General features: G+C 53.2%; 1 protein-coding gene across 1 annotated transcript in view; it reads left to right on the plus strand.

The window, feature by feature from the left end:
* The window catches only part of XXYLT1 (xyloside xylosyltransferase 1), a 159,751-nt gene that overhangs the window by 8,769 nt on the left and 129,411 nt on the right, over window positions 1-21,571 (plus strand). The window contains exon 2 of the mRNA XM_032406880.1: window positions 18,862-19,009. Coding sequence (XP_032262771.1) covers window positions 18,862-19,009 — 148 coding nt within the window. The remainder of the gene's footprint in view (window positions 1-18,861; window positions 19,010-21,571) is intronic.

Here is a 21,571-nt window from a genome sequence, read left to right on the forward strand (position 1 = left end):
ATATAGTTTAGAAATTTCGGATGTATATAGTAATGTTATTTCTAAAATCAATGAGGCGATGTTACTTGTATGAAGACTTGATTAGGAGAATAATAGTAACATTTCAGCACTTTAGAGTTTATGAAAGGGCTTTTACAAACATCTCATTTGAGCATCACTGTGCCAGGTGAAGGAGCCCCCAAGGCTGACAGATCAGGAGACTTACTTGAGCTCCCAGACTAAGTCATGGGGCTGGGCTGTATCATGCTTTACGGAGGAGGCGACACCCACGAGAGTGGGAGCCGGTGAGGGCTGGCCTGTAGCCCACCTCGCAATCTGTATCATCCCCCTGCCCAGTGGCCCCAAATAGTTAATTACATCAGTCTGAACAAAGACTGTGCTCGCTGCAAGGGCAGCGTCCGTCTCCCTCGCCTTCCCAGAACACTGCAGAGTCACCAAGCTTTGGAGCTGGAAGGAAATTCTGAACCTATGGGTGCAGTGTCCTCCCAGTGAGCGGACAGACCTGGGTGGAGGGGGCGGTGACTTACTTAGTGCCACACAGAGCTGGGGTTAGAATCAGCCCAGGCTCTTCGGTTTGGGCGTCAGTGTTATCAGCAGTCTGTACTCCCTTTTGGGAGAGTGAATTGAGAGCCAGCTCACCCTAACCCCCCTGCAGGGCCTATGTTTGGGCCTGTGTTCACCCATCCCAACTGGGCCTCACTGCCCTGTGTCCCCACGGATCTTTCTGGGTGGGCAGGGAAGGCTGAAGCCCTGCTGGTCGTTGGGGGCTGGCTTTCCAGCAGCCTTGTGCCAGAATGGGACCTGGGGTCAGTACTGGAGGGAACGCATGTGGTGTGTCCACTGCTTGGGGGTTTGCGCTGGAGGGCGCCCCGGGGCTGGAATCAGTGCGCCAGTCTCCAGGCCAGGAGGTCCGCAGGTGGAGTGGCTTAGGAGTGCAGCCCACACTGGGCCACCAGCCTCTCCAGCCTATCACCGCCTTGTCCCTGAGACCCAGTGAGGGGAGAGCTGCTCTCCTGCTCCCCGTGTGGGGTCCCCTCCCGGGGCCGAGGAGCCGTGTGCGGCGCTCCGCGCGACCACTGGAGGGCGCCGCCGCCCCGCGTTTGCTCAGCTGGAGCCGGGCGCCAGAGCCCGCCCGTGCCGCTCTGCCACCACCGAAGCCTGGGGCGCAAGGCGAGCTGTTTTTGTTCTTTCTCCACGAGCGTTCCCCGCCCCTCCCCCTCCACCCCCGGGTTTTAGAGAGGAAGATTGAAATGAAAGGGAGTCTGCGTGGCGATTGTGGGCGGTCATTTCCTTCCTGTGCCGGGTGTAAACCGGCTTTGATGAGGCCCTTTGAAAAGGTGGATGAAACAGAAGCTGGACGGTTGCATCCGGATGGAGAAGACATCAGTGCTTCCTAGCCGCACAGTCCGAGGGACCCGTGGATGGGGGAGAGGGGGTGTCTGCTCATCCCGTATCCCGAGCCTCTGGCGTGCCCTTGTTCCTGCCAAGGGACCCCCAGTCGGGCCTTGCCCACAGCCCCCCAGCTTCCCAGGGTGCATCCACCGGGAAGCCGCATCACACCCAGCACATGCGGGCCCTCCGGGAGAAGGGAGGCGGCCTGCCGCTTAAAAAGGGGGGAAATGTGGCTAGAGCTGCGTGAAGGTGGAGCGGCCCATGTTCCCCGCCAGGAGCTCCTGTAGGGACAGAGTCGTAGGTCTCCCGGCGCGAGGTGGAAAGTCGGGGGAGTGGCCCGTGTCTCCGAGAGGCAGGCTTGGTGGGTAGGGGTGCAGTGCCCCCCTCCTGGCCGGCCCGTCACTGTGGCTGTGTTGCTGGACTGCGTGGAGCAGGGCTTTTTAACTGTTGGCAACGCTGTGCCCCCACCCCTGTTGTAGGTGCCTGTTCTGAGCAGCGGAGCCAGGCCGTCAAGGGCACAGAGCCTGCTGTTAACTTAATGTGCTTTAAATTAAAGCCATTTGTTTTATTAATCGGGGTGATTCCTTAAGCAGCTCCAAGGAAGTGATCCTCCCACTGGTGGGACCAAGTGTCCTGGAGGCTGGTCTCTGTTGCCCTGCTCTGGGAGGGCCGGCCGGGACACACTGTCCCCTCTGGCCCCTCCCTGTCCTCCCTGGAGCTCTCCACCGCTTCTGCCGCCAGTGGCCTCTGTGCCGGCCGGCAGGGCGGGAGCACTGGGCTTGGAGCCCGAGCCCCTGGTGCAGATGCCGTCTGGGGCATTTGGGAGCGGCGCGACCCTGGAGATAATCCCCTGGCCTCCTTTCCCTCACCCGTGACCTCACAGGTGGCTAGGAGATAAAATGAGGCAGCTTGGGGCCTGACCTGTGGCAGGTGACTGGCTAATAAATGGAGGCTTCTCCTAATGGTACCTGAGTACGTGTGTTGGGAGGAGGGACTCTTTCCTCATCATTTGAGATAGCACAGTGCTTACTGATTCAATTGGCTGGCAGTGCAGCTAGCTTGCAAAACTGCGCTCTGCCCACGTTTATTTCATGATGCCTTCGTCTGTTGGGGCTGCTGTAACAAACTGCCACAGGCGGGGTGGCTTGTGAACAATAGATACTGATTTCCCACAGCTGTGGAGGCTGGAAGTCCAAGACCAGGGTGCCAACAAAGGCCCTTTTCTGGGTTGTGGACTGCCAACTTCCTGCTGTGCCCTCACCTGACGTCTCTTTTATAAGAGCACTAATCCCATTCATGAGGGCTCCATCCTCGTGACGTATTCACCTCCCGTAGGCCTCACTCTAAATACCCTCACACTGGGCATTAGGATTTCAGCATCTGAATTTGGGGGGTGTTGGGGATGGAGATAAACATTTAGACTGTAGCCCAGGGTGTCCTCATGTTCTTTTGAGTCTTCCTCGGTTCCCCAAACTACAATGTTCTCTCCTCTGACCCTCCCCTCCAACTCCCTAACCCCTCTTAACAATGCACTGTGTACCCCCTCTGAAAGCTCTGGGTACTGGCCTCATTTGGTATTCAATTGTGCCCACGCTTTCTCTTCTCTGCTAGCAGGATGAGGCCCCAGTCTTCATCTCTACCTTCCCCAGTGTGCTGAGCACATATCTGGTTTTGGGCAGAGGCTCAGCAAATGCCACTTGATTTGGCCTTTGTTTTGGAGTGGGTGCTGTTGTTTCCCATTAGGGTGGTGAAGCTGGAGTCTGTGCTTTATAGTCTTCGTGTAGGCAACATGGATGATCCTGCTGTGTCTTTGGGGAATGGAGTCTTCTCTCTGAAGGCTCCTTTCTAGAAGTTCCAATTCTAGAAATTTCTAGAAGATTCCAGTTCAAACTTGCTAATTTTCCGGTTTGTTTATCTCTTCTTAATGGTGTTTGATTTGTTTTCTCGGTATGATTGCACACAGTAATTGTTCATAAAGTTTTTGAGAATTCTGTGAAGTATAAACTGTAAATGATTTTTAAAAGCCAGGCTACTGGGGAGACCCACATATCCCCAGAGCTTGCTCATATCCCTTGTTCCCACCCATCCCTCTTTGCAGGGTCTTGGGCCTCACCCCTTATGGCTCATACATCACTGAGTGCTGTGAGGGGCCTTGCTGTTGCCAGATCATCATGGCCGTCCTGGATGCAGGTTCTGTGAAACCTGCCCCGCATGGTCAGGTTCCTTGAATCCTGGTCAGTGTGGGAGTCTGAGGGGCTTCATAGGCTTTGGCAGATGGACGAGTGGATTAGTCATTGTTTGAAAAACCTGTACGTAGTGCAGGTGAGATGAGATGAGACGTAGTGCAAGCTTTGCTCAGGGTATCCCAGGCCACCTGCTGTTGGGGGGGTGGGGGCAGGAAGACCCAGGGCAGGGGATTCCAGGTGTGCCTGAGCCAGGCTTTGTGAGGATGGCGGGTCTGTCTGTGGCACTCAGGGAGCTTTGGGGAGGTGCATGCATTGTAAATCGGTAGGAGTGAACTTCCCAATCTTACAGAGGGGGGAACTGAGGCAGCTGGGGCAACAGACCGGCCTTGTCTCCTGTACGTGGCAGGAGAGTCGTGGCCAGAAGGAGAGGGCACCATCTGGCTGAGTGAGTGCATGGCTCTCTGGCTGGTTGGCAGCAGTCAGACGTAGCCTGGGCAGTCAGGACTCCAGAAGAGTCGGAGGGAGCCTCGGAGCCCGCGCTGGCCGGGCGGTGTCAGCACTCTGCCTTACTGCGCTGCCTGGACTTCGGGCGCGCCCCCAGCCATTCATGCCCCCGTGACTTTGCTCCGTCACTTCCTCTCCTGGAACACCCGTTCCTCCCTTCTTTATCGGCGTCACTTTTTACTCTTCAAGATCACGTTCTGGAGGATGCCATCCCTGACCGTCCCCTGCCCATCTCCGGGTTAGCCCTTCTCCTCTGAGCTCCCGCTGTGCTGCTGTTGGCCCCTCTGCCAGCTCCTGGAGGGCTGCGCTGCGTTGTCCTTCACTCTGTGTCTCCAGGACGTAGTGTAGCCCAGCGCCCTGGGTAGAGTAAGACTCGGCACAAGTTTGTTGAACCGGAGGAGGTGTTTTGAGTGCACGCGGGCCGTGCACTATACATGCCCGCCGTGAGGCTGTCTCCCGGGGCCTTGGGGAAGTGAGCGGGCTGCCGGGCCTCCGTGTTCCTCTCCGACATGCCGGGAGCATGCTCTGACGCATGTAGGATGTGGCTGGCCGACATGTGGAGTCCTTGGCGCCCGATGGAGGCCTCTCGATTTAAAGAAGACTTTCTTGTGCCTTTTAATGTAGGTTCTCCAGACAGGAAGTCATCCTACCTGAGGCCAGCTGGGAAGATTCAAGTGTGTTTTGGAGAATCCTTTTGGGTTTCAGAGCTCTCCCCCTTGTATTACTAAGAAAAACTACTGATGTTGATCTAGGGGAGGTGGAGGGGGCTTGGCCTGTGTTTCTGTCTTATACAGATAGGGCTGCTGTGGCCACTTGATCTGCCCAGAGCCCCCAGCTGGTAGGCAGTGCCTAGGGCTGGCACTCACTTTGAGCTGAGGTATGGTGGGCAGAGTCCTGCCCAGGCATCATGTTCCTGGGTTCTGGGGCTCTCTCTGATCCTGACTTCCACTGACAAGGCCTTTCAGTGTCTTGAGCCTCAGTTTCTCACCTGTAAGATGGGTAGGGACATTTCAGCCCTGAATAAATATTCCACGACTCTCTTACTGGGTGCTAGGAAAGTGTAGAGGACAAGTCCTTTCTAGACCTTTACTGAATGGCAGGAAAGGAGATTGGCGGGGGGGTGGGGGGGGTCTTGAAGCCATGGTTCACCTCTTTCTGGGGTTGTTCCTGGAATGGCTCTGGCCAGGTCCTCCTTGCTGACTTGCCCCTGCCTCTCTGGGAGATATTGATTCAACTGCGACCTCTGCCCCTGGCTTGGAGTGTGGAGTCACACAAGCTCTCTCAGACGTTTACCATTGACCTTGTCATTGGTGATAGCAGCCGTTGCCACCATGTAAGTGACAGGCACCATGCTACATTCTATCCTCGCTCTCTGATTTAATCCTCAGAGTGATCAGCCCTGTGAGGCAGGGCGTAATCTCTCCCGGAAAGAGGTTTCACAGATGAGGATCCTGAACCCAGAACAGGGTTAGTAGCTTGCTCAGAGTCATCTGGCCACAAAGTGGCTGAGCAGTCTTTCTGACTCCTAAGCACTCTGCCCTCATGCCTGTGATGTCTGGGTCATTGTAGTCTCTCCACATGGGGAGGGCTCTGTGAGCGCTGGGATCCCAGAGAGCATGGTGGCCCCCGTGCTTGCTGGGCACTGGGGCCTTACACGCATATCCTCTTTCCCTTGTCAGCAGGTCAAGGACCTGCTAGGTGGCTTGCGAAGAGCAGGGGAACCTCAGAGCCTGCATGGGGCAGGTCTCACTCCTCCAGGTTCTGCTCTGTAGAACCAGCTGGGAGCCTCTGTTAGTGTGTGGGTCTCTGAGGACCGTGCTGTTCGGAACTCCGCCTTCCTGGTTTGGCAGCAAGTCAGAGGACGTCAGCCCCGGAGAGAACTGGTGGTCTGGACCTGCTCATCCGACGTCACAGGTCAGATCCTGCTACAGGTAGCCACGCTCAGGTTGGCTGTATGGATGCTCAGGTTTGTCTTATAAAAGGGCAAGTTTGGCACAGAGATCCCCTGGGGCCCCCACACTTTATTATATCCTGTGTACATGCCAGGTAAGAGTGAGATGGTGACTGAGCCCAGTGGGGTTAGGCTCTATGGTCCCCCTTTTCCTCCCAGTGGTAAAGGAACAAGCTTTCAGCTCAGGAGAATGGCTCCTGAGAAGGAGGCAGTGACTTGGAAATACCCTGTAGGGAAGTGGGCCTGTGCCCTCTGGTCATTATTTTGGCTGCTGACTACCTGCTCTAAGGTAAATTTAACCTGTGGTCGGAGTAGTAGAGTTTAACCCAGATAAGTTCAGAGTAACCTTTGGTCCTGGGTCCCTGGGGACAGGGCACTGGCGAACTGGCAAGCCTCGGTCAGCCGCTGCTGACGTCTGAGTCGTAGCCAGAATCTCGGGTGCCTGATTGCCCACTCGGGGTCCGGCCGATGGCTGGGGCAGGTGGCTGCCCTCTGGGAGCACAACCACACAGTGCCCAGCCTCAGGGTCCTCAGGGTCCACTGGTCACCCCGCAGTCTCCCATGGAGTCTGCATGGTGTGAGCTGATGGTAGGCACCACTGGGACTTGGCTGAGAGCATCATTTCTAAGTGTTCCAGTTTAAAACTCAACTTAGCTAGTGACTCCCTTCATCAGTGCAGAGCAAACAGCTAAAGAGTTAATTGATGCTAGTGAGCAGTATTTGCAGAGGACGTAAGATGTTTATGGAGGTTGATTCCACTTACTTGTCTGTTCTTCAGACTCACGGAGCAGCTTTTGCTTTGATCAGAAACGTGCGCAACGGAGGTTATATACTAATCCGGCTTGCTCAGAGGGCTGCTAGACTGTGAGAGCAAATGCAAAATGAGAGCATTTCTCTTTACTTAAAGCAAAAGCTCTGTCTCAAGCAGCTAGCTCTGGGAGATGAAATAGGACCCTGCACTTAACCTCTTGGTTTCTGGAGCTGCTGACCCCGAGCCCTTTTCTGTGACATGTGCAGCATCTGGAATGGATTTCTGGACATCTTTGAGGGGTTTGTTCTAGCCTGGAAATATGGAAGGGGATTCTCACTGCCCCATGAAAGCATCCCATTCCAAGGAATCTGCCTAGTCCCTGGGCGGTGGGGGGAGCAGGCAATGGAGCCCCGGAGAGCCCACCCACACCTGCTTCTGGGAGAGTGTAAAACTGTGTGTCCAATCCTAAGGAGCCATCGGTACTCTTGCATGTTGCCTTTGAGTCTTGCCCACCGCAGGCATACTTTGGGTGCAGCCAGGGCATTTCGTTGTGTGCTTCCTGTGAGACCCATATGTGGGGTTGCAGCTTGAGGACGTTTCCCCATCTTTCCGTCTTGTCTCGTGCTTATTGTTTGTATGGTTGTATTGTCAGTTATTGTCATTTTTCTTTTGTAAACTGTCCTGGGAGTTTCTGATTTTTCACACTCTAAATAAGCCACAGAGAACATCTGTGTGTGTGTGTTTTCCTTCTTTTGAATCGTTCCCTGAGCTCTTTCTTGACTCTTCATAAGGAACATGTCACAGTTGGAAGTGGTCCTATGCCCATAAATTATATCTGAAAATCAGGACCCAGCAGTAACACTCCTCAGTGCCCACTCTCTTGGCTTTCTATTACACAGAGTTTTATAGCTAATTTACATCGTACAACCCAACTTTGTCTCTTCTTAGTATTCTATTTTATTTTTTTAGTATTTTATTTTATTTATTTTTTAAGGGATTTATTTATTTCAGAGAGAGTGAGAGAGAGCACAAGCAGGGGAGGCAGAGGGAGAAGCAGACTCCCCGCTGAGCAGAGAGTCCGATGCAGGTTTGATCCCAGGACCCTGGAATCGTGACCTAGGCTGAAGGCAGAAGCTTAACCAACTGAGCCACCCAGGTGCCCCAGTATTTTATTTTTTATATGTTAAAAATTTAAGTTAGGACACACCAAAATATAGAAAAATCCAGAGAAAATGTAATAGATTATGCTATTATTATATAGGTTAGAGAGGTGCTAACATTTTGCTGTACTTGCTTCAGATTCTTTTTTTAAAGAAACAAGATATTATAGATCTAGCTTCAAGCCCACTCCTACTTCTTCCCCATCCTACCCCTCCCGCGGTGTTCATTAGCACACACAAGAAGGGGGTTAGCTTTGTGGAATTTGTGTTTTTGTACTTTTATCACAGATATATGTGCCCACAAAAATGTATATGTGTATTTTTTATTGCTTTCTATATTTTAATCAGTTATAGTAAAGATTTTATTTATTTCAGAGAGAGAGAGCATATGTGCATCAGCAGGGGGGAGGGGCAGAGGGAGAGGGAGAGAGAGAATCTCAAGCAGACTCTGTACTGAGCATGGGGCCTGACGTGGGGCTTAATCCCACGACCCTGAGCTGAAACCAAGAGTCAGACACTTAACTCACTGAGCCACCCATGTGCCCTTTAAACAGTCATAAAAATACTCTCATTAAATATATATTCTTTTGGTGGCGCCTGGGTGGCTCAGTCGTTAAGCGTCTGCCTTCGGCTCAGGTCATGATCCCAGGGTCCTGGGATCAAGCCCCGCATCGGGCTCCCTGCTCAGCGGGAAGCCTGCTTCTCCCTCTCCCACTCCCCCTGCTTGTGTTCTCTCGCTGTGTATCTCGCTCTGTCAAATAAATAAAATCTTTAAAAAAAAAAAATACATATATATATATATATATTCTTTTGATACTTCTTTTTTTCATTCAGCCTATGGTTTTGGGATGTATCCAAGATGATATATGTGGGTCTTACTTGCTCATTTTAACTACTGTGTAGGATTTCATTATGTGTACACCTGTTTATCCATTTTCCCAATAGAGGTGGCTGGGTTGTTCCCTTTTTGTCACCCAAACATTGCTGCAGTGAGCATCAGGTATGTGTCTGGGTACACATATGTGCTTGGGTTCCTCCAGAGCGCACACCTGGATAGGCATTTCCTGGCCCAGGAGTCTGTGCGTCTTTCTGAGGCATCGTAAGCTCTTGTCCAGTGCGGTGCTCCTGCCGCCCACTCTCTGTCCTCCCAAGCACTTGGTGTGCAGGCTCCCTTTTCTTGGGGCGGGTCCTTTTGCCTTTGCATCAGGAGGTGGAAACCTGAGGGCCACTTGGGGAATAGGATAGGAGGGAAACTTTCAGGGCAAACTTGAGTGTTCCTTTGTGCCACCCCAAGCTTTCTGGTCACGTGGAGACTTGGACCAGTCTTCCCCAGCGTTTCAGAGTATCTGTAGCTGAGAGCAGAGAGGAGGGTGCCTCCAGCTAGAGGTGGACTGGCCTTTCCCTGAGTCTCACCTCCATTGCCGCAGAGCTGTCTGAGAAGGCACAAGGCCTGGCTTCGGGGCAGTGATTTGCCGTGTAACCTGGGGAGAGCCCCTTCCCCCTCACTGGGCCTCAGTTTCCCCCATCTGAAATGAGAGGGTTGGATCAGTGACCTGTGTGAGCTCTTAGCTCCACATGTATCGCCTATCCACTTGTACAATTAGCAAAATCCATGTTCCTAGCCATGGGCTGCTAGGTCTGAGCCTTGGGCAGCTCTTGGGTCTGAGTGGGGATTGGGGGGCTGCCTTGCAGGGTGACAGTGGCCTGGTGCTCCCTGATGACCAGTTTCTTCCCTGTGCTATGAATCCATCTCCTCAGTGAAGTGGTCTGTGTTTTCACAGTTTGAGGGAAGATCCTCAGATCCCAGGGGCCAAAGCAGAGTAATGCCGACAGAGGGGAAGCCAAAGGCTGCGGCTAGTCCTTGGGGGACACTTAGGAAAGCCAGAACAAAGGAGCACTGCTTTCTTTGCAATGAGCATGTTTAAGGTCCATGTAGATTGAGCCATACTTACCTGTGTGTCTAATAGGTTTCAGCAGTACCCCGGGACATTGATACGTGCTGGGTGTATCAATGAACAAAAGGGGCAGAACAGGTGAAGTATCCTGCCTTTTTGGAGCTTATGTTCTGGCAGGAAGAGGATTAAATGAGCTAATAACATTTGTTTGTTTTGCTGCCTGGGACACTGTGAAGTAGGGGCTCAAAAAGGCTAGGTTTCATTTCATCTCTTTGTTGTTCCATGACAAGCAAATGAGGAAGTTGTGCAGCGTCCTGGGAGGTGAGTAAGTTACACAGTATGTTAGCAGGGTCAGAGGCCTCGGGAGAGTGGGGCAGTCATGATTGCTAGTTGGGAGGCAGGGACCCTGTCACTAAGGAGGTGGCTTTTGAGCAGAGGCCTGAGGAGTGGAGTTGGCCGTGCAACCATGGGGAAGAGTGCCGGTCAGGGTGGGAGGTCGCCTGGCGTGTGTGGGGAGCAGCAAGGCCTTGCATGTGGCAGTGGGGGAGTGGCAGGGGAGGCCCTGCAGGAGGACCGCAGACCCAGGCACAGCCCTGGTGCCCATGAGGACTCTGGCTTTGACTGGTGATAGGAGGGGCTGCAGCTGGGTTTTGAGTGGAGAAGGGCCACTCTGGCCGCTGTGTGGAGGACAGAATGAAGGGAAGGCCTGTTTAGGAGGCTAGCGTCCTGGCCAAGGGGAGAGAGGAAGCTGTGGGCCTGGGAGGAGTGCGGGATTCAGGACCCTGCAGGAGAAGGGTGCTTATTGGGTTAGGAGCATGACGAGGCTTTCTACACCAGACTTCATTCACACCCAGACTTGTGGCCTCCGGAGGGCTGGAAACATGTCAACCCCCAGGCAGTGGGGCTCTGCCCTTGGTGAGGGAATAAAAGAGGAAGAAAGGTAGGGCGAGGGCAGTCCCTAGTGACTGGCAGGTTGCTTGCATTCTAGAATCAGAAAGGCCTGATTTCAGATCTGGGCCTCAGCCAACCAGCGGGTCACCTTGGACAGGCGACATCCCCTTTATGAAGGGCACAGTCATGGCAAGGGTTGGATGAGCTCATGTTTGTCCACGTGGCTGCCCACCACACGTCTCATTTCCCTGTGGTGCCATGATGCGCAGATGCCCGCGCCTGGCTGGTGGGGTAAAGCGGTGTGGTGTCCTGACGTGCCAGGGGCACTCGTGGCTTGAGGTTCCGGGAGGGCTTGCTGGAGATCCGGTCCTGCCGCCCGCCGGGGCTGACCTCGGGGGAGGCCGGCCCTCACGCCACGGACACCTCCTGGCTGTCGGTGCTGTGCTTGGCATTTTAAACACATCATCTCACCCCCAAAAATAGGTGATGGACACGAACAGTGTCTCCCGAGTCAGGTCATTTGAATGTTTCCTTCATGGTTTTTGCCCAAATCCTATAACTGCCTGCAGCATTACCTACTTAATGTGTATTTTAAACCGACTCTTCTTTAAATCTTTTTCCTTAGCCTCTCCTTAGGTACTGTCTGCGCAATCATAGTTCTGAAGTGTTTTTGCTAATTTTCTCGTATTTTACATATCAAAATCAGTCCGTAAGTATTAAAGTGGTTGGTTTGTGTGCCTCTTAGAATTGTCTTTTGTACTCTGCCCTTCCCCCCCCCCCCCGCCGTGGGTGTGTGCCACATCTTGGGGAGCACTGGACGAGGGGTGTCATGGAACTGAGGAGAGCCGGCAAATGGTGGAGGCCGTCCTGGAGTCTGACTGGTCTGAGCTCGGAGGGTACCCTGGATCCCTGCTTGGGCTCTAGCTGTGTCCCAGCCCCAGAGAGCCAGCAGGGGAGTGGGGACCTGGCGGGGAGGGGTTGAGGGGGTAGGGAGTGTGGGGCAGGCCCCCCACCTGGGGCCACTTCCTGCCTGCCAGGTTGAAGCTGGAACCCGCTAAGTGCATCCCTTTGGGTGTCACTCCTGGTGAAACTGCAGTGTTCTTTGGGAGGTCATAGGTCATGGGGGATTTTAACAGATCAGGGAACCTGGTCAAGAAGACCTACCAGATCTACAGTCAGTGGACTTCCGGGTGAGTAGAGAGACCAGACAGCTCCTCCTGAGGTTTCCCAGGACAGTCCTGCTGCTGTTGTTCTCTCTCTGACCTAATAGCTCTTCCATCCTTCCACTGCTTTTCTTCTGTCTCATTGCCTTCTCTTATCTTTTGAGGTGGAAAACATTATATTGTGGAAAATTGGCTTGGACTGTCAGGAAGTTTGGCATTACATGTAAAAAACCAAACCTCATCATTTGTAAAAGAGGCGAATTAGGAAATGATTGTAACTGCTATGTAAGGGTTGTTTTAAGGAACTCACTAAATGTGTTCTTTAGTGAATGCTGGAAAAGGTGGGGTGTGACTGAGGCATTTGTTTTTAAGAATGACTCCTCAGGGTTGAGAGGAGGGAGCTGGGACCCGGAGACCAGAGCAGCAGGCGGTGGGTGAGTGGCCTGCTGAAACTGCTTAATGCGCCCCTCAGCTGTGGCAAGGAGATCTGGAAGGCCACGCAGCCACAGTCTGATGTCGCTGTTCGTTGGTCATGAACACTTCCAGAGTCCAGAAGAAAGCACTGACCTTTCCACCGCCCCCCCCATTTTTCTTTTGGAGTCGCCTTATGGTTCATTCATCGTCAGCCTCGGAGGAGCATCTGGGCCACTTCCTCTGTCTCTCTCCACTCTTCTCCATGTTTTCGTCTTTTCTCAGATCCTTCTTTGCCTTCCGAGGATGTGGCTCTGTCCCGGTGGTTTGCCGTAGTTCCTCGGGGTCATCCTGGAAATTCCCTGGGAGGGCATGGGTGTTTGAAGGTCTACAGAGCAGAGCACCTACAGGACACGCCAACAAGTGTCTTGTAGGTGACAACATGACAAGTCTGCCCTTGTCATGTACACAGCCTCTTTATGTTGCTATGCTCGTCAGGTCTTCATCTCTTCACCTGCTGGAGGTGGGGAGCGCAACACGGGGTGAGGGCTAAGAAACGTTGGTGCAGCCACACAGCGCACCGTGTCCAGTTCCTCAGTCTGGGTTCTTCTCTCCTGCCGTCATGGTGGCCTGTTCTAACTTGGGGTCCCTGCTCGATTCCTCTGTTAGGGGCTCCTAGTCAACAGAGAATCAAGGTTTGAAAGAGGGTAGGGGTATTCCTTTGCTATTTATCCTCTCTCCATCACAGGCAAGAAAATAAAATGTGGTGAAAACATGCGTGGGGAGAGATGGAGGAACTGGAGAGAATGATCTGGCACATCCCCACCGGGGCACGTACCCACAGACCCTCCAGCTGCTCCTTAGGGGAAGGGCTCTGGACCCTTTGCCACCTTGGTCTTCTCATTTGGACATGTGGTGGGAATTTGCCCACAGCCTTCCTGCAGTGTGATTGCCAGAGCTGAGCCCACCCAGCACCCTGAGGCCGTCTGACTGGCACCGAGTCCAGGGAAGCACTTCTCTGAGGGTCTGAGGACCACCTGCAGTAGACTCATTTACGGCTGGTTTCTGAACGAAGATTCCTGAGTCTGCCCGCAAACTGGCTCATGATGACTGGGGCGAGGACCCAGGAGTCTGCATTTTTATAGGACTCCCCAGCGACAGCCTCTGCGCTCTGGAGTTGGAGAGCTCGGATCCCGACTCCCCTCCTGACAGCGAGGCTGCAGTTTGCTGGTTGACGTGGTTTGGCCCTCAGTCACCCCCCAAGCAGCGGGCCTTTTCCATAGCTGCTAGGCCTGTATGTCTTACCTGTCTTCCCTACCCCGGCCAGATCAAGGTGTGGGAGAAGTGGAATCTGCCGAAATGGGAATCTTGTAGGAGTCCCAGAACGTTAACTGCAGATGTGGTTATCTGGAAACTTCTGATAGTGCAGTAAGTGTGAGGTGGAGAGGAGAGTGGGGAGGGAACCAGACAAGATGTACTGTAGCAACCGGACACCTTGTAGTGAGGATGCCTTTAGCTTTTGAGCTGTTAGTGAAGTGGGTCATGAGCATGGATGTTGGAAATTCTTTGGGAATTAGACGGGCAGGCTTCCTTTTTCCTCTTCAGCTGTTTGTGCTTCTGCCTGGCAAGATTAAATTACATAGGACATCTTGCAGAAGTGATGAAAGTCACATTAGGGAGGGACTGAAACAGGGCACCCACAGCACTGGGGGTCGAGTTTGTGCACCCACTGGTGGACACTGGTGCTGGTGGTGGCTTGAGTCCAGATGCAGCTGCAGAAGCCTTCCTACCCAGTGTTCTAGGCCGCCCCTCGGGGCAAGTGGGCACCCCATTTGCTGTTCCTGCAGTACATAGATTCTAGCCTGTGGCAGGTGCACCAGGAATGTTAGCTTTGTGCTATCGTTCTTCTCTCCAGCAGCAGTTTTGGGGACAGTCTCTAGCTGAGCGTGGGGACGTGATGTCGCCATCTTGTGCCACTGTGTCCGTGGCTGGAGGAGTCACTGTTCTTCAAGCAGACCTTGCCTTGGTGTTTCCTGGGAACCTGGCATCTGTGTGCAGAGCCAGCCCCTGTCACCTGGTTTCTTGGCTCCCAGATCATGGTGTGACCTGACTCCGTGTGGGGCATGCCAAGTGATCAATGAGTTTTCTCCACCAAGTTGAGCTAAGGCTTGGCATTGCTTTATGTCCTCAGTGAGTGCTGAGGGGAGCTGTGGCCTGGCTCCTCAGGCCTGTCTGTGCCCGTGAGCCCAGGGCCAGGCTGGCAAAGACCTCTCCCCCCGCCTGGCACCAGACTCTGCCGTTCTGGTTGCTTGGGTCTCCTCGTATTGGAATTGTCTAGAATGTGCTGTGCATGGTGGATGGGAGGCAAGCTTCCCCTCTCCCTGCATCCCCAGTTTGCCCTTTCCAAAAGAGTTGAGTCTTTCCAGAGTCTCTTGTACTCAGTGCTCTCTCAACTACATGTTTTATTTGAACCACAAAGTACAGCTTGAGAACACCTTAGCCTGGAACAACCTCAGTCATTACTGGAATTTAAGTGCTTCTAGAAGTCACTTGACAGAATTAATTAAAAATAAAAGGAGGCGAAGAAATTTAACACAGATTTAGTCATCATTCCTGGGGTTTTAATTTCATAATTACAAGTGTAGAATATTGATATAAGTGAGCCTTTAAAGATCACTAATAAAAGGAAGATAGTAAGTGGTTACAAATATGTAATTATAGGCTGACAAAAAAACCAATGGCTTGATGATATGAACGTGGATTCTCATGGGTTGGGATACCATTTCCAATGACACCATCCTACATAAATTCACAAGAAGCTGTATCTTAAATGGATGACAAGGATGATGTGTTCCAGAAAACGGCTCTGGATGTCTCAACTCGGGTTGATTAAAGGCACTAATGTGGAGCATGCACATGAGAAGTTCAAAAAGAAATCATTTTGTAAGCTGGGTGTGGGAAAAATAGTACTTTAATAGGATTTTAATTTTAAGTATTTATATATAAATAAATTTATAGAAGTTACAAATAGTGATTTGACTTTTTAATCTAAGTCTCCCAAAATTGTGTAGTCAAGTTGGTGCAAACCAAACCATTGTTTTAGATCTTCTCGTTGGCCAGTTGCCTTCGATATGGGAGTCATTTTATATTCCTCCTGGTTTTCTAGGTTATATGGTAATTCTTCCTGCAGCCTCTGAGGTTGGGGATTTGAAAGGGGGGAGGAATGGTGGGAGGGGTGGCCTTTTCTCTAACCCCCATCCCCCCACTTTGCACCTTCCATCTCTCTTGCCTCACTGCCCCCTGCTGGGCACCAGACCCTGGGCTGGGGGCTTCCCGGTGTGCCTGACTCCAATTCTGCCCTTGCAAGGTCACAGTTTGCAAACTGGTTTTAGACATTGGGAGGCCTGGGTGTTGTGTTTCACACTTGCGGTGTCTGTGGTTTGCTTCTTGCTATGTATCCATGGAACATATTAATTTATCTTTAAGTAGATTTATTAAATGAAATATTCATTGGAGTGGGTGCTTCAGTGTGCAGCATTTGGAACAATGTACTGAGTACAGTTTGTCCTCATAAATCTATTAATGCTGATAGGATGTAATTGTCTCCCGTGAAGCTTTGGGGTGAGCTGGGGCCCCGGGTAGGGGAATAAGCTGGCTGCTGAAAGCTGTCTCCCTCAGCTTGGCTTCGGTAGGCTCTGTTCTGAGCGTGTACGTGTGTGTGTTTGGTTGCACATATCCATTCTCTGTCTTCCTTTTTAATGAATACAGAGGCTTCCATTTCTGAGAAAGCCCTCTTGTCAGCTTCTAGCTTCTTGTCAAATTCCTACTTCCAGCCATGGTTTGGAGGGGTAATGAGGCTCAGAGGGAAAAGCTGGCTTATGAGTGAAGACTGATCTGCGAGGAGAGGGGATTCAGGGGACTGAGGATGGGGATGGGGGCAGAATGCTAATACTTAGGAATAATCGCAGCATGGCAGCCCCTGAACTAGGTGCTTTCCCTACTTGTCCCAGGTGGTCCTAAAAGGCACCATAGGAGGTAGGTGTTATCATTTCTGTATTTGAGGCTCAGGTTGGTTTAGTAACTTCATTACTAAGTCAGTTCATTTGGTTCAACAGACCTCTGTGGTGGCCTGTCCTGTGGCCGGGGGCTGGGCACAGAGCACAGAGAACCCATAGCATCTGGCCTCAGTGAACGCCAGAGGCTTATAGAGGAGTCAGACAGGGAAGCGGAGCCTCCATCCGGGTGATGGAGGGTGCCAAGGAGGACGTGATGAATTGGGGGACGCTGAGCCAAGGCCACAGCCGGTGTCTGAGCCAGGTTGGGAGACTGGATAGGAGTTTACCAGACACATGGGGGCTGGGAGGGGTTCCCCATGGTGCAAAGAGCAGGTACAAATATACAAGGATCTAGGACAGGGTGGGGAAAGCCTGGTTCAGTTCTGCTCACTCCCCAGAGGAGGGAGAGTGCGAGGGATAGGCAGTCACTAGTGCCGGGTCTCTGAAGCCTTGCTGGGGAGTTTGGACTGTGACCAATGGCAGTGAGCCATTGGAGGTTTTGAAGTCAAGGAGAGGAAGAAGGGAAGTTGGGTATTTGGTTATTCGAGAGTCACGACAGAGGCCGGTTTGGAGGGGACAGGGCAGGAGGTGGGAAACCTAGGGTTTGTGGTGCTCACGTAGCCAGGAAGTCACTGGGGTGGAGTGAGGGGAGCATTGCGGGTGTAGGAGGTAAAAGGCATAATTTGGCATCTGTATTGGGGAATAGCAGAACTGGTTGAGAAGTCATGAAAAAGAAAACATCAAAAAAGGAGTCAGGAAAAGGATAAAGGAAAATAGTTCATTAGGAGAGAAATGTGAATACATTTGAAAAAGACAAAGGGTTACAAGAACAATGATGCTAACACAGTATAAAAGTTTATCTAACTGTAATGGTGTTTCGGAAACATAAGTAAAGAGAAAAGCAAACACTTAAGTGAGTGAAGACAAAAACAGGTTTCTGCCAAAAGCGGAACCTAAAGTCGGGAGAAGCGGACAGGGCAGTGGGCCCCCACTACTGGGCCGGGAGAGGTGGTTCTTCTAACTACCTGATGCCTGAAGGTTCTGGAGGCACAGGCGGGGCGGGGGATGTGCTGAGACGGGGCGAGGAAAGGGCAGAGGTAGATGACGGGGTGGCACCCGCCTGCTTGAGAACCTCGGGGCCCTGCCCTCACCGGTCTTTTCTCCCCTGGCAGAGCCCCTGACCAGGTAAACAAGCCAGTCAGGGGAGTCGCCGGGCCTCTCCCCTCGCTCTTGGTGTCCTGGAGTCCGTATGGTGGTGGCTGAGCAATATGTGGCCGCCTGGCAGGGTGAGGTTTTCCCTGTGAGCTGCCAGGGTAAAAGGGAGGTCGGAGGGGTCATCAGCAGACCTCTTGTGAGGGCTGAGGCTGGAGGAGGAGGAACATCCAGACTTCTGGCCTGGACTGTATTTACTGAGTGCCTCTGGTGTGCAGTGGGGTGTTCTAGATGTCGGGGGGGGGAGGGGCACACGGAGCAACAGAGAAAACGTGCAAGACCTATGTGAGCAGAGTGCATGGTAATTTGGTAGCTGCATGTGGGATGAATTTATAATCTGGAATAACGTCAGCCAAGGAAAACCAACTCTTTAGGGTCCTGTTAGTTCTCTAATCTATTCTGTTTGCTGCTTATGCCGATGTGGTTGCTGTTAAGAAAGAGGATGCATTTATAGCTGGAAGAGCGCGGGACTTGGAATCCAGAGACCAGGGTTCAAGTGCTGGCCCTGCCACTTAGTAGCTTTGTGCCCTTGGGCAAGCGTAACCGCTTTGAGTATCTGCGTTCTCATTTGTAATGATAATAATCTGTAATCATAATAGAGCTATAATAGTGACGTCTGCCTCACTAAGTCCTAGGTTGTCATGGGCATCGGAGTGCGTGAAAGTGTTTCATAACTTGCAGAGCTCTGTTCAGTAGCTGCTGACCTTTCTAGATCCCAAGTGTTTTGCAGGAAGTGGTGCCTGGTTATTGCGTCTACCGCTCACCGCACCTCCAGAGTGTCTGGGGCCCTTAGGAAATGCTGGTTGAATTGATGGACGAGTTGGCTGTGGCACTCGGTGTTTTCCGGGGCCGTGTTCCGGGGGTCCTCTCCCTGTCCACGCTGTTGGACGGGGAGGTGGGGCATCGGACACACAGAGCGGTTGCTGGGCGCGGCGATGCCAGGGCTGCCACCAGCCGCCCAGACTCGAGGAGGGTCCCGAATCTCAGGACCAGACATTTTCACGTGGCTTCCCGTTTCCGGGTGGCCCAGCTTGGGGTTCAGAAGCAGAAAGCAGACTGGGGAGGGCTCCCATTCCTCTTCCACTGCGCGCCCCCGACATGCATGCCTACACAACCCTCACATGTGGTGTCCCTGTCCTCATGGCCAAGCCTCTGCTGGCTCCCTGTGGTTCCTCATTTTCGTAACTCCTACCTGGGCCGCCCTGCTCGTGGCCCCTGGAAGGGCAGTGTGTGTGCTGGCTGTCTCGAGCGGGTCTGCTCACTCCTGCGGTTTCCTCGTGTCCTGTGCAGGTTGTCTTCCATGATGTTGGCGTGCTGACGGACAAGCTCTTCCCGGTGGTGGAGGCCATGCAGAAGCACTTCAGTGCTGGCTCAGGGACCTACTACAGCGACTCCATCTTCTTCCTCTCGGTCGCCATGCATCAGATTATGCCCAAAGGTAACCTGGATGCGGGCCAGTAGCCCTGGTTCAAAGCTGCTGGTGCCCTGAATCAGAGAGAAGAGCTCCACTGAGACACGAGGGACAGGGTGAGGGGGCCAGCCACGCCCTTTGTGTCACAGCTTTCTGCACAGAGACTCAAGGGCAGGGCCCTGGGGTGCTGGGCCCCACTCACGAGGACAGTGGAAGTTGTGCAGTGTGGTATCCCCAGACTCAAGCAGGGCATCTGGGCTCTGGGCCTGACTCAGTGCCTGCACGCATTCCCTACCCGCCCCAGGACTCAGTTTGCTCATCTGTAAAGTAGCAGGTTGGGCTAGAGGATCCTCCATCCAAATCTGTGATCCTCTTCTCTCTAGTTTGTACCTGTACTTATCTGACTTTAAAATATCCAATCCACGTATGGGAAGTGCAAATTATAACTCAGTTTTCTGAAACTTTGACACACAATCAATCAGAGGCTTTTCTGGGCTTTGGCCCCTCCGGGGCAGAAGAGATTGAGTGTCTGGTCTATGGTAGGTCGGGCTTGTGCGGCACTGCCGGCGGGTCTGGTCACCCTTGGGTTAGAGCCCTTGGAGGGTCCTTGTTAGTGGGCTGTGCCAGGCTGCGGGCTTCTCTTCCTCCCAGTGGTCCTTGGTTGATTCTGGAGCTCTGGATATGCCCCCCAGTTTCTGGCCATGGTGAACCATGACCTGAGCCTCTTAGGGCTGTGGAGGGGAGTTCTGGGGTCTTGGGGTAGCTATGACCTGAACTGTGACTGGCTGGGTTTCCAACAGCCAGACCAGGCAGAACCTGATCGCCCAGGGGACAGCTAGGCCATTTGGTGGATACCTGCTGTTCCAGCCCAGCGGAGCAGAAGTGGAGGGGTCAGGAGCCACTGGTGTTAGAAGGGGCCTGTAAGCCGGGAATTGAAGCTGGGTTCCCCTTGGCAGTGTGGTGTCCCTGGACGCCCCAGGAAATTTGAACCCGCCCACCGTGGCTGTGACTTTGTCTCCACAAGGCAAGTCCCTGTACCATGGAGGCCTCTGAATGTTCTCTTGCTGGAAGGCAAGGCTCAGGGAGATTTGCTGAGCAGGGAGGGGTCAGAAGGAGAGAGGAGGGTGTGGGGGAAGAGCTAGCGTTTGTGATTCTTCCCCAGTAGCCAGTGCAGCTCTGTGAGCTCACCGAGTCCTCCCGCCAGCCCTGCACCACCATAGCTGGGGGACTGAGGAGTGGACTTGGCCAGGGTTAGACAGCCATTTAAGTGGCAGGGCTGGGATTTGGGCCCCAGTCAGTCTGACTTGGAGGCCTGCTTCTCTAAACAGCAGCTCCTCTGTCCCCTCCAGTGTGCCTCGAGTGGTCCCTCTGGGTAGGACCGGTGCTGGTGCCGTGGGGAATGCAGATGGAAGGAAGGTGTTCCCACTGTTCTGAATTCTAGAGGGAGACAGACATGGTGCTAGTCCCAGCCCTGCCACCAGCCACTTGCGTGCCTTTGCTGAGCCACTTTGCCTCTCTAGGCCTCAGTTTCCCCACCTAGAAAATGAAGGGAGCCCATCTAGTGAGCTATTTTGGCTTGTATTTGGAAGAGTCCAGGCCTACAGGAATCCCCCTGTGGGTTTCTGCGGTCCTGGGGAGCTGAGGGAAGAGGGGTTCTCCCTTTATCCTACCCCTCTCCTACCCCTGCCCCCTGCCCCGCAGTCCATCCTGATTGCTGCCTACATGAAGCTTTGGAGCAGGATTGTGTCTGCTCAGAGGATTCCATGATTAAACAATTTGAAACATCTTGATGAGAGGGGCCTTTAGGGCCTGGCCGGTCCTGTGGTCCTGCATGCGTGATCGGCTTGGCGAAATGCTGTGAGGGAAGGACTGGCGAGGGCCAGCAGGAGATCTGGGAGGAGGCATGGCCAATTTTCCCCTCACTCCCTCCCTTTCCTCGCCCCTCCCTCATCAGCTGGTAGGTCACCACCCAGCATGTGCTAAACTCTCGGCCAGGCCAGGCTTCGGGGCTCCCAGAGCGAGGGGCAATACAGCTCCTGGGGGATGATGAAAGCACAGAAACTAGCTGTGCCTCACAGCGCCGGGAGGACCAGGCACATGACGAGACGTAGGGGGCCCCCAGATGCCGCCCCTCTGCTCTCTGACTTTGCCCTGCCCTGAAGCCTGGCCTTGTCTGGGGGCAGCGTCTGCGGGGACGAGGCTTTACTGTCTTTGCAGTAGATCAGATGTCGGTGTCCCTCCACGTGCGGTTCATGCCCCTGAGGGGCCCGTGTCCGGTGGGGAAGGAGAGAGGTGCCCAAACACCGAATCCTTTCTTGGGTTCTTCAGGCAAACGATAGTGTGTTGCCGGAGATTCACTTTTACGGCAGCCCAGAGTCCACTTCCTACGAAGAGAGTTACTAGGAGTTACTAAAATCTGATAGTCCTAAAATGAAACGAGCAGTCCGGAGTTCCTGTGGAGTCTGGGCGTCTCTGCTGAGCAGTCTAGCTGCCGCCCGGCGTTTGGCCAGATCCTTTGGCACGTCCTGCGATTTTTGGAAGGATGCCTTGTTTTCAAGCATCCTTAGTGCTGCCTTGAGTTTGTCCTGG

Source organism: Phoca vitulina, unplaced genomic scaffold (genome assembly GCF_004348235.1).
Source record: "Phoca vitulina isolate PV1807 unplaced genomic scaffold, GSC_HSeal_1.0 scaffold8, whole genome shotgun sequence".
In the NCBI taxonomy this organism is placed as follows: domain Eukaryota; kingdom Metazoa; phylum Chordata; class Mammalia; order Carnivora; family Phocidae; genus Phoca; species Phoca vitulina.